The sequence below is a fragment of the Aphanomyces astaci genome (assembly GCF_000520075.1).
Source record: "Aphanomyces astaci strain APO3 unplaced genomic scaffold supercont1.66, whole genome shotgun sequence".
NCBI lineage: Eukaryota > Oomycota > Saprolegniomycetes > Saprolegniales > Verrucalvaceae > Aphanomyces > Aphanomyces astaci.
The window spans coordinates 90551-101647 of record NW_009798329.1 but is presented as its reverse complement, the minus strand read 5'-3'; the positions used below and the strand labels follow the sequence as shown (position 1 = coordinate 101647).

Sequence of the window (11097 nt, the reverse complement as noted above, 5' to 3'; positions counted from 1 at the left end):
TGGCCAATCCCAAGTCAGCACCATCCCACCAATCAGCGCCCAGAAACTGTTGAAGTGGATTGAAACGTCGGATCATGGCTGGATGCATGGAGGGAAGGAGGCAGAATGGGCGAAGTTCATCGACACAGCTAACTCAAGACAAGCTCAACGCTGACATTATATTGCCATGCATTGGCGACACAGCTATGTACTAGTATATATGTACAATACAGTCGGTGCAGCATCGCCCATCGCTACAGCTGTACTTGCAATTTGGTACGATCACGACGGAATCATCTCCCTCAGCATGCCACGTAATGATCTCAAGTGCGAAAGGAAAACTAGCGACCGTTCATATTTCAACCTACTGATGTCACTGCATTGAATGCACTGAGCAACGACAGTCGTTGGGGCTACCTAATAAGGACCTCCACCACAAATCCAATAGTTATGTGAATCATGCAGATAGGTATATTGTCCACTTAGTTGGTCATGGCGTTGCTCACACACCCCACGCGTTCTTGAGCAACTGGTCAAACATGCTGTCGTCTGCAATGGCTCGGGACACGTCCTTGTACACATCCACAAACTCGTGGAGCGAAACCAGTCGCGCCGGGTCCTACAGCATCCCGTTCGTGTTCTAGTCCTATACACCGCCTCGAGGGAATCGACTTAGGCTGTACCTGCGTGGTCCAGAGGGTTAAAAAGTTGACAGGCTTGGACTTGATGGTCTGAAACGGCTTCTCACAGCCCTTGTCGTACGCTTGGCGCAACACGTTCAGTGTCACATCTCCATATGCGCCCGTGAGTCCATCGTACGTGTCACGTACAAGGGCCATTCGAGACGGCGACAGGCTGCCACCACGAATGGCGTCGATGAACGCCGTCAACCGAATAAACCCTTTCTTTCCCTACAAATAAACGCATGATCAATCCCGACTATTTCACTGGGAACCACGAAAGACACCATGAAAACATTGCAATTCTACACATATGTTGGCGCTGCCCTACTTCGTCCAGCGCAGACAGCAACACGTCGTACTGATCGTCGCGGAGCGCGGCCTTGCCGCTACTGCTTTCCAGCGCCTTGATGGCCCATTTCAAATCCTCACGCTCCATGAGCCCTGTGGTCTTGGCGTCGATAGCTTGCAACGAGTGGACCAGCGCACGAACGTGGAACACACTCGTGCGGGTCAAAGCATCGACGATCAGGTCCAACACAATGGCGGGTGTGGCTGGCGCTGGCAGCGCGCGGCTCTCTTCCGCGGCGCCCGGCGATGACCCCAGCGCGAGCCGCCACAGGTTGGGCGACTGTGTTTCCTTGGCATGCATGTCGGCTGACCGATCGCCTTGCCGCTCGTGGTGCAAGTTGAACGACTTGCTATGGTTCTTCATCGTGGCGCAGCACACTTCGGTTTCGTTGCCGAAATCGGTCGCGATCACGTACTTGGCGTCGGCGTGGAGAAGGATGCCCGTCATCTTGTGGATGAGGCCGACGTTGTCGTGCGTCGAGATGGGCGTGGACGTAGCGAGGAACTTCTCGGCGCCGCTGGCATCCCCCTTCGTAGCCACCCACAAAGTCGAGTTGTCTGTGACGGGGCTCAGCGTCACATTTTGGTGGGAACTGATGGGACTCATGGCGCGCTCGCTCTTGAGCGTCGAGCGAAGGTACAGCGGCGGGAGAAGCGAGTTCGTCGTCAAATCCACGCGCAACGCTTCGTTCGCCATCAACCGGAATGAGTCGCCGTATTTGACGATACCCGACGAGCGCTCGGACGGACCCACGAGAAGAAACGTCGCCCGGGCTGTCGCGTGTGGAGGACGTTGGCCCACACTCACGACGTACTCGCCAGACCCTGTGAACGTTTCCTCCCAAACGTCGCTGGCCAAACTCCCAGACGTCTGCACGTGCTCCACGACCACGTACGAGTTGTATCGCAAGAACCCGTCGTCCCAGTATGACACGGGCACTCGCCCGTTCGCCTGTTCCATCTTGCGACGATACACCGTGCCAAGGCCTCCCTTCTGTTTTTGCGCGCGATAATCCTTCATGCGGGCTTCCTCGAGCATGAGATCTTCATTCCAATTCCCAATGCGGGTCGTGGCACTGTACCGACCGGCGCCCACGAGTTGTTGCGGCGTGAATTGCATCGAATCCTCGAAATGGCGCGCCGTTTCACAAACCCAAGTCCATTTTTGGCATGTTGTTATCCGGCAGAAGTCAAATTATCCGGTACCATTGTTGAGTACTAGTACTATTATTAATAAAATAGTTACTTCGTAGTATTATTAATAATAGTACGGGTACATTACTACCAGTAACGTTACTATTTTAATAGTAACGTATACGTATAGTACTGAAGTACCATATAGTAAGTAGTAAGTACTATTAATACTGTAACGATTATTAATACTTCGAAGTACTACTATTAAAAACGTTATTACTACGTATTAATAGTACTGTAACGATTAGAAGTAGTTACTACTAGTACGTACTTACTATTAATAGTACTAACGTTATTAATAGTAGTTGCTCGAGATACGGGAATCTTTTGCTCTGTAAGCACTAGTAATATCTAAAGCATGGTTGAGGGCAGGCAGGACAAACTCTGTCAATGGCAGAAAATTCGAAAGCCAAATGAAATGGTTGGTTTTGTCATCAGCCCACACCTCCTGTTCTGATTCGAATGCGCTTGGCAAAGTAAACCAACCAATCACGTTAAATACTGGAAAATGTCTTGAATTACAGGGCACAAAACGGGACAAAAGCACAAAAAAAGGTCAGACAATGGTGGCGTCGGGTCCGCCGAGGTCCTTGAAGGAAGGTCGCTGGCGAACACGGCGATCGTGGACGGCATAGCAAGGGGCGCCAACCCGGCGCTTCATCGGAGCTCTGGGGGGGAGAAGGTATATCGCAGGAGGTGACGCGTACTCGTCTTCTTCAAACGATCGCGCCAACGATGACAGATCCGTCGAGGCGAAGCTGCGGCGAAGTGGCGCCGCAGACATTGGCATGGTGCCCTACCTGCGAAGAGGATTTTAAAATGGCCATTCGTCCGATGGTGGAAAACTGAGACGAGTAGCATTGCGTCCTACTGTGTTTGGTCCATGACATCATCGTCGCACTATATTTTGGTACATTATGCGTGTTGATGAGTTGATCTGTGTGGGTGCATGAACGAACGACTACGTAAGTTCTTTTTCGTTGTAAGTTTGGGGTCGCATTCTCGATAGAAGTGCGCAGCGCAATACATCTGATATTGGTATTGATATTACGCTGTAAAGTTAAAATCGCTCAGCGGGCACTAAATGGCCTCGGCCGCGTATTAGCTGCTTTTGGAGCTAGCGGACTTAACTACGCAGCGCAATACTGTACATCTACAGTATCGGTAAAACCAAGTGAAACGAGGGAATTCGAACGATTATCATTTTGTCGACCAATTCTTAGGTGATTGCTGGCTCGAGTGCCCTTGAAAGGCTTGCGACCACCAATTTCCGAAACAAGCTCCACGGCCCATGATGTTTTTCGGGGGCCTCGTTAGCCTTCACTGTATTGCATCATTCTCCATGCATGTCCATCGCAGTGTTGATGCGATGTTCAATCTCACTAGTCATAGTGGGACTTCGACAACTGGACAAGTGGGTTTCACATTTTTGAATTGCCCTTGACCGTTACAAGGTCGTGAACGGTTACGGTTTCACCATGACGACAGTTTCGAAACGAGTTTGCGCAACCACAAACGTGTACAGAAGCAATAGAATGCCCTCGTTCGTGTACAGTTTTGTACAGGCGGCGATACAGTGTACATATGTAGCGGGATGTTTCCTTGCCAGCACTGTACCACCAGTATGTACATGGTTCATCTTACGAGGAGATCGTCACGTTGCAAGGACAGCAAATTCTTGTGGTTCGTGTAAAGTGCACACTTTTTATCACGAATCGTGCTCATGGCCAAGTGGACTGGACTGCCACGTTCGATGCAATCGCTCCAGTTCTTGAGTCATGCGGCGATCTTCGAAAACATTCACCTTCGACGCATCCCGTTCGACCCAATAACATCCTTGCATTTAGTTTCCAGACCATTCAGCACTTTGACATGGCCATCCATCGGTACAGTTAGCTCGTTCATGCACTTATCCGCATGTATCTGACTTCACGATACTTTGGTGCACCCTTGAATGTTGGAACCAACTGACTGTGAACATGCTGCTGACACTCGAAGTTGACGGGCGTACCTTCGATTGGTAATACAGTAGCCCAAGTCCCATCTTGACGGAGTATGTACTGGATTGTGGATGCAACACATTGTCTACTACTACTACATATAAGCAGCACTACAATAGACTGTATGCAGTCGTGGTGTACTCGTGTAGGCTATGCACTGCTGGTCCATGTTAGTTATCGTGTGTTTGGGCTTCGCAGCACAATGGTTTCGACGAAATTACCTCTATAAACACATACTTTTTCGAAGTGTTGGGCAATGATTGTTGGGATGATGATTTGATTGGCTACGAAGTCGATGAATCGAGCTGTGATTGGTGGAACTGAATCACACTTGACCAGGTGTGGAATCTCAACCGTCGACGTAATTTAATGGCCCATCCTCTGAATCATTCCAAGTTTGTATGCAATGTCGCCAGCGTGAGAAATATTAGTTCACTCTGAGTGCGTATCCACCAACAGGCGATTCAAAGATCGGTCGGTACCTTGTGACGCAAGTACCTTCTCATCGCGGCAACGACCAACGGATACGACGAACACTGCCGCCGCCACTCCAGCCATCCACCCCCTTCACGGCCATCGCCCCACAATACACTAGCCTCCTCCCAACGAACTCAACCAGACCAGCATGCAGTGGGCAGCCACGACAACGTTGAAGCCAGCGGCACGCAACTATGGCACGCTTCAACCCATTCCAGAAGAGGATCACGAACTGTCCCCGATGCTTCGAGCCAACTACATGAGCCCCGCCCTGCGGAAACTGTCCTACCGACGCCAAGATTCGATGCCATACGCGATGAAGAACGGTTCCACGACGTTGAACCCGCGCGCGTTGGTGTACGTGATCTCGGTCCCGGCCGTGCTCTTCCTCTTCTTCATGTTCATATTCATACTGCGCGCGAACGCCCCGGCGACGGACATCCTGTGGCGCGACTGTGCGTTCGAGCCATGGCAGACGTCGGACGCGTGCGACCCTACACACGCGTTGGCTTATCGCGCGTCGTCCATCGTCGCCAATCTGACGTGGGAAGAGAAGCTGTCGCAATGTCGGGTCGTGCAGAACGAGTTGCCACAAATGAACTTGTCCACGTTTAACTACTGTCAGGAGGCCAAATTCAAGAAACTGCTCCAGGTACATACATGTGTCATTCGTGTGCTCAACCTGGAATTGATCTCATGCAGAAACAACTACCTTGTCGTAGGTGCATCCTGTCGAGTTCGCGCCCATAGATATGACGTCATCCTGCGAGCACTACTACTTGCGAGGCCCGCAACCACCACGGCGCACTCTCAATGCCACCGACTGCAAAGCAGGTACGACTTCCTCATGTGTTGGCGGGACCTGACGACTCTTGGACATGTAGCCGTGCACGACTTGATCCTAAATGGCGTGCTGCTGTCGTTGTCCCGCGAAGATGTCGCTACATGCAGCGGCTTCCACTACACGTCCACGGATGTGTCGACGTTGAACGACGTGCTCATGCGACTCCTTGCCGGCCGCATCCTCGCCGATGAAACCCAGGAAGTCACGGCGGATGGGATTGAGCTGGGCGCCCCCGAAGACTTTCATGCCGGCCCCAATACCGCCAGCGGTGTAACACTATAATCGAGTAGCATAATTTATGGATGTCCTGTATCTACTCGTGTCGGTAGTACAATGTACTCTGGTGTATAGGAACAATACTGCGACGAATATAGACAGACACGTTCAATGGAGATGACCAATCCTGACATACACCAACTCACCTGTGTTGCTTGGATGTCGAGTCATCCACCTGTACGTGCAAAGAAACGCAGCATAGATCGATGCATCTGACTACTGTACCGGTAGAGGAACAGGGCGATCATCCGTGGGTCCGCGGAGCGCATTGCGAGTCGGCAGCGTCATGCGCGTGCTACAGTTCAAAGCAATCGTGTCAACAGAGCGAGGTTCGTTGCGTTGACAGACGTCAACCTATGAGCGGACGCACCTAGTTGCGATGTACATACATGCCGTAGCGTATGCCATGAGTCGCCACGTCCACCCGCCACCTCGTCCATCCTCCTTCCTGCAGCAATAACTCAAATTGCACCAATCGAAACGCCTGCCGTTTTAAGTGGTTCAGTGGAGCCTATGAAATTTGATTGGCCAAAATAAATCGCCAACAATTCTATCACCAAAACTCAACATGAATCCACCGCTGCCGCCAAATTCGTTGGGCCGCGGAGGGTATCCACCGTACCCGAAACAGCCACCGCTGCCACATGAAGATCACTCGTCGGCAACGCAATACCCTCCTCATGCCCAGCAGCAGCAGCAGCATCAACGCCACCACCAACAGCACAACCAGCACCACCCATCCAACCACCATCATGCGCCATATTACCCACCTCCTCCACACCACCACAATCACCATCAACCCCCTCCCTACCAGCAACATCGCAACCCGTATCCAAACCAGCATCAGCAGCATAACCACTATCCCCAACACCACCGTCAACCACACCACGATCCACACGTGCACCCGCCGCTTCCAGGCTATCACGATGCCGCGCCTCGACATCAAGGACCTCCTCCTCCAGGGTATCACCCTCCTCAGCCACGCATGGCCTCTGGTCGACCCGCGCCGCCACCTCCATCGTATCCCATGGACCGACCTCAATCATCGTATAATGCGCCGCCGCCTCCGCCGTACCATTATCCTCCACCGACCAACCCTGGCGGCATGTACCAGCCGCCGATGCCGTCGATTCCGCCCATGTCGTACGTGTGTCGAAAGTGCAATCTCGGTGGCCACTGGATCCACGACTGCATGAAGAAACCCAATCAGCAGCTCAAGCAACCGCCGACCAAATCGCAGCAATCTCACGGGGACTGGCACTGCGAGCCCTGCGAAAAGCACTTTGCCATGAAATCTCAATTTGACGCCCACGTGTTGACCCACGAGGCGTGCTGGGTACTTGAAAACAACACCAAAAAAAGCTTTTTTTTCATCTTATTTCACCATTAGGCCCCTGGGTGTGACTTTTCCGCGTCCAAGCGCGTCGTGACGAGCCACCATCAGACCGCGCACGGCCAATACGCTGGCTCAGGCCTCAAAGAGATTGAAGTCGAAGGCCAGAAGTTCCACGGTCCGAGTTTGTCTGTCGTTGATTCGTCACCAGAGTGTTGTACGTGTAGTGTTGGTGGGCAATTCCCCAGAAGACATTACGAAATGGCGAGAAGAGCGACGCAAAAAGTGGCCTTCGGATGCTAACGTCAAGCGCAAAGTACGTGTAGATATATATATATATATAGATAGAGAGAGATAGATAGATAGATATATTCACACATATATATATAGATATATTCACATATATATATATAGATATATTCACCTAGATATATATATATATAGGTTCACGTCTAGAAATGAATATAGTTTTTCACGATATATATATATATAGAGAGAGAGATAGATATATTCACATAGATATATAGATAGATATATTTATATAGATAGATATATTCACATAGATATATAGATAGATATATTTATATAGATAGATATATTCACATAGATATATAGATAGATATATTCACCTATATATATATAGATAGATTCACGTCTAGAAACGAATATGGTTTTTCACCTTACGACACTAGAACGATCAACACCAGGACCGTGTCCAAGCTGGAGATGTTACCACTGCATCTCCATCATCGAAACGACAGAAAAAGACACCCACGGACAACTCCATTCCCATCAAAGTCGATATTACCCATGTAAGTACGAGGATATTATAATAAAAAGGAACAGGATATTGTACATAAGAGGTTCATTTGTCATAGAAGCCACCCCACGAACCCACAGATGCGTGGTCCGGTATAGACTCTATCGTAGACAACCCAACGACAGCCACCAGTCCCGCCAAGACGCCAGCAGTCAAGAAGAAAAGCTCCAAATTTTGCGTCAAATTCATTCGAAATGCGTGCGAGGACGGGGCCAACTGTTTGTTTAACCATGACATTGAGGTACTATATATCTCGCCGCTGAATCGAATCACGAATCGACGCTAGTATTGGCGAATATCCATTTTTGAGTGGATTTGATTGGCTCTTACGGAAACGACAAGTATATTCAACCAATCAGAACAACTCCAGAGTGATTCAATATTGATTCGACAAACCACAGTCCAATCGAATAGTGGCAGACAATCGACTAGCCAATGAAATTGCTTCAATCCAACATTCCAACCAATGGTAGTCCGGCCAAGGCTTTGACCCATTTGTCCCAGTTGAACTATTTACATTCAATTTTCGTATGGTATACATTGTATGGTATACAATTGTGCTTGGAGTTGATTTCTCGAGTAAACTGCCGAGTCCAAATTTGGTGAAAATGACAATATATCTGGTTGGCTACGTCGGCCGATTCTTCTATATATATATTTGGTAGTTCGTTCCAGTTTTAAGCATATTAACAATAATAATGTCTTGCTTGTCGTAGTCGATTCCGTGCAAACAATTCGTGGCCAAAGGGACTTGTAAGCGTGGAGATGAGTGCAACTTTGCCCACACTGGGGCGCTGTCGACAGCTCAAGACAAAGCCAAGCAGCAGTACCTAAAACTGCAAGCCACCCAAGTGAAAGAGCACAAGAGCTCGCTCCTCCGCAAACTCCTGGCCAAGGACATCGACAAGGAGCACCGACACATTTTGCAGGCGTTTCGGTACCTCGTGGAACATCAGTTTTTTCAACCCACGCCAGACGACGACGTTGAAGTATTAGAATAGCCTTGTCGTGAATACAATTAATAGTACAATATGTACGGAATCACTAGACCGTTGGCCGTAATTAGTGTGGATTACTACTAATACATACATTGAATTTCAGAAATTTGGGGCTGGTAATTCGTGCGAACCCATTTCGTGCCATATTGTTTGGTGTTTCGGTTGTATGCCACGATGCCCAATTGCTCTAATAGTCATAGTAGAGACCCTTCAAGTGTAGTGTAATCACCCTTGTACATGCATGATGTGTCTGTACTATTATTAGTTATTGACTACTGTTTACACCAATTTGTGACTTTTCATGACAAATCCCACATACACAAAATAACTAACTCTTAAAATTGGTGCGGCCGCACTAATTCTCCCAGCCCATAATTTGATTGGCACTTACAGAAAAGACAAGTATATTCACAGTGTCAACCAATCAGAACACCAGCGTGATTCAATACTTGACTACGTAACGTTGAATACTAGACTACAATTTCTTAGTCCAGGGTCCTTTGAACAGACTCGTGAATGGATGGATCCTTGACAGTGAATAGGATAGACTAACGTTAGAAGTAATCTACTGGCTACAGAATACAAGTGTGCTCAGGATTAGGTGCATCCTAGTGCTACAGTGTATTACTTGGTGGATAGTCCAATACCCCCAGTGGACCGACCTACGCGGGCGAGGTCGGCACGTCGGTCGACCTCCCGCAACTGGTTGGCTTTGGCGAGGAGGGCTTCGATGCCCACGGTGGGTTTAGACTGCAGGGCCGTAAGGCACGTCCCAAAATCGGCCTGTCGATCCAGCAGTGCGTGCCGGTGCGACAAGATCAGCGCCACACACACGTAATGGACAAACGCAAACCGCTTCGAGTCAGCTAAGAGCGCGTCCCACAGTCGTAACGTGTCGTTCATTTCCAACTCGTGCGCCAACAGTGTAATGTACCATCGGAAGCTATAGTATTCAGGGTGCACGCCCAGCGAGTTCTACGGTCACCATATTCTTGTCAGTGTATTCCTTCAATAACATGTACGGACCAGTTGTAGCCACACGGTAGCATCATGCTGCCGTAACAGCGTGTGCAGCCTTGCCATTTGCACCTGCACTCCTGTTCGAGTGGGTTGATGCTTTGAGGTCAAGTGCAGAGGCGCGAGTAGGTGCATGATACATTCAAAGGCGGCAAACGCGTCGGCCTCGGCGTGTTGCGACCACGCCAAGTCGACGTCCGTGCCGAACACGTACAGCAGCGGCGCCAAGATCTCATGCATGCCTTGGCTGTACCCAATGTCCTCGTGGGTCTTTGCAAAAAGGAACAGGATGCGAACCATCCAATCGCTGGCCATGCCGTGCAACGAGAAGAACGGCAGGGCCACGTGGGTTCGAGCTACATCCTACATAGTTTGTCGTGGCGAAGGAGTTGAAGGTGGACATGGGTGGTGTGCGCCTACTTTTTGAATATCGTGCAGAAGGGTCTCGTCTTCCTTGACCAGGTCCCGTCGCCGTGTGACGACGTTCAGATTATGGTCCAGGTTGTTGTCGTGGAAGGGGCTTTGGTCACGAACGAGGTGGGAGTAGCCTGCGCGTTTGACGTCCAACTCGCGTGCCCATTCAGTGGGATGGGGACCTACAACATGCAGCAGAACTCGCCACACCATCGGCCGATCGCAGCCGTCGATGCCGTCCAGGGCAGTCGCTCGCCACGCGTCCAAGTCGACAGCGAGGTCTTGATCAAGCACAGACGATTCGCGCTTCGACTGGGAAGCGTGCGATAGGTCGACCTCTGGAGTGGGCGAGTAGGCCAAGTGGTTGCTCATGCTGAGTTGGCAGCACAATGCACCACCACAATGAAAAATATATGAAACGGTTTCCGCAACAAATGATAAAAATCTACTACGTAGTACTAGTATATATTGTGAATATATGGTGCCTCGTGGTAGTTACAAAAGCTGAAATGATTGATAGATTATACTTATTGTGCTTTTCACATATTTTGGCTAATCTGGGTATAAATACCCGCTTTTAACCAGTGGGTGACGAAGTTTTAGATTAATTCAACTTAGTTTTAGCTAATCGGAAGTACCTATGTATGATTGGATGAGCAAGAGCTGTTCCTGCAGCATATGTTGCTAACCTGAAGCGTTTGCCCATTTCATTTC

At 49.6% G+C, this 11097-nt stretch overlaps 5 protein-coding genes across 8 annotated transcripts; 2 read left to right on the top strand and 3 right to left on the bottom strand.

Annotated features, from left to right (window-relative positions):
* Nucleotides 1–413: 413 nt before the first annotated feature.
* On the bottom strand, nt 414–2153 carry H257_15081 (hypothetical protein). The gene is made up of 3 exons (XM_009843065.1): nt 991–2153; nt 663–890; nt 414–598 (listed from the first exon to the last, which is right to left on the bottom strand). The coding sequence occupies exons 1-3, from the start codon at nt 2128–2130 to the stop codon at nt 482–484; spliced, it is 1485 nt and encodes a 494-aa protein (XP_009841367.1). The 5' UTR covers nt 2131–2153; the 3' UTR covers nt 414–481.
* Nucleotides 2154–2703: 550 nt separating this feature from the next.
* Nucleotides 2704–3009, bottom strand: H257_15080 (hypothetical protein). Its single transcript, XM_009843064.1, has one exon. The coding sequence runs from the start codon at nt 2992–2994 to the stop codon at nt 2761–2763; it is 234 nt and encodes a 77-aa protein (XP_009841366.1). The 5' UTR covers nt 2995–3009; the 3' UTR covers nt 2704–2760.
* Nucleotides 3010–4615: 1606 nt separating this feature from the next.
* H257_15079 (hypothetical protein) lies at nt 4616–5923 on the top strand. 3 transcript variants are annotated; one of them, XM_009843061.1, is made up of 3 exons: nt 4616–5333; nt 5404–5515; nt 5566–5923. In XM_009843061.1, exons 1-3 carry the CDS (start codon nt 4830–4832, stop codon nt 5805–5807), a joined length of 858 nt encoding a protein of 285 aa, XP_009841363.1. In that variant the 5' UTR covers nt 4616–4829; the 3' UTR covers nt 5808–5923. The 3 variants fall into 3 exon arrangements, with proteins under 3 accessions (XP_009841363.1, XP_009841364.1, XP_009841365.1); XM_009843062.1 differs by having other exon boundaries at nt 5404–5923; XM_009843063.1 differs by having other exon boundaries at nt 4616–5515.
* Nucleotides 5924–6351: 428 nt separating this feature from the next.
* Nucleotides 6352–9003, top strand: H257_15078. 2 transcript variants are annotated; one of them, XM_009843059.1, is made up of 6 exons: nt 6352–7137; nt 7192–7312; nt 7362–7450; nt 7827–7946; nt 8013–8195; nt 8671–9003. In XM_009843059.1, the coding sequence occupies exons 1-6, from the start codon at nt 6370–6372 to the stop codon at nt 8953–8955; spliced, it is 1566 nt and encodes a 521-aa protein (XP_009841361.1). In that variant the 5' UTR covers nt 6352–6369; the 3' UTR covers nt 8956–9003. The 2 variants fall into 2 exon arrangements, with proteins under 2 accessions (XP_009841361.1, XP_009841362.1); XM_009843060.1 differs by lacking the exons at nt 8013–8195; nt 8671–9003 and having other exon boundaries at nt 7827–7975.
* Nucleotides 9004–9484: 481 nt separating this feature from the next.
* H257_15077 (hypothetical protein) lies at nt 9485–10778 on the bottom strand. The gene is made up of 3 exons (XM_009843058.1): nt 10390–10778; nt 9979–10332; nt 9485–9927 (listed from the first exon to the last, which is right to left on the bottom strand). The coding sequence occupies exons 1-3, from the start codon at nt 10753–10755 to the stop codon at nt 9577–9579; spliced, it is 1071 nt and encodes a 356-aa protein (XP_009841360.1). The 5' UTR covers nt 10756–10778; the 3' UTR covers nt 9485–9576.
* Between the last annotated feature and the right edge of the window lie 319 nt (nt 10779–11097).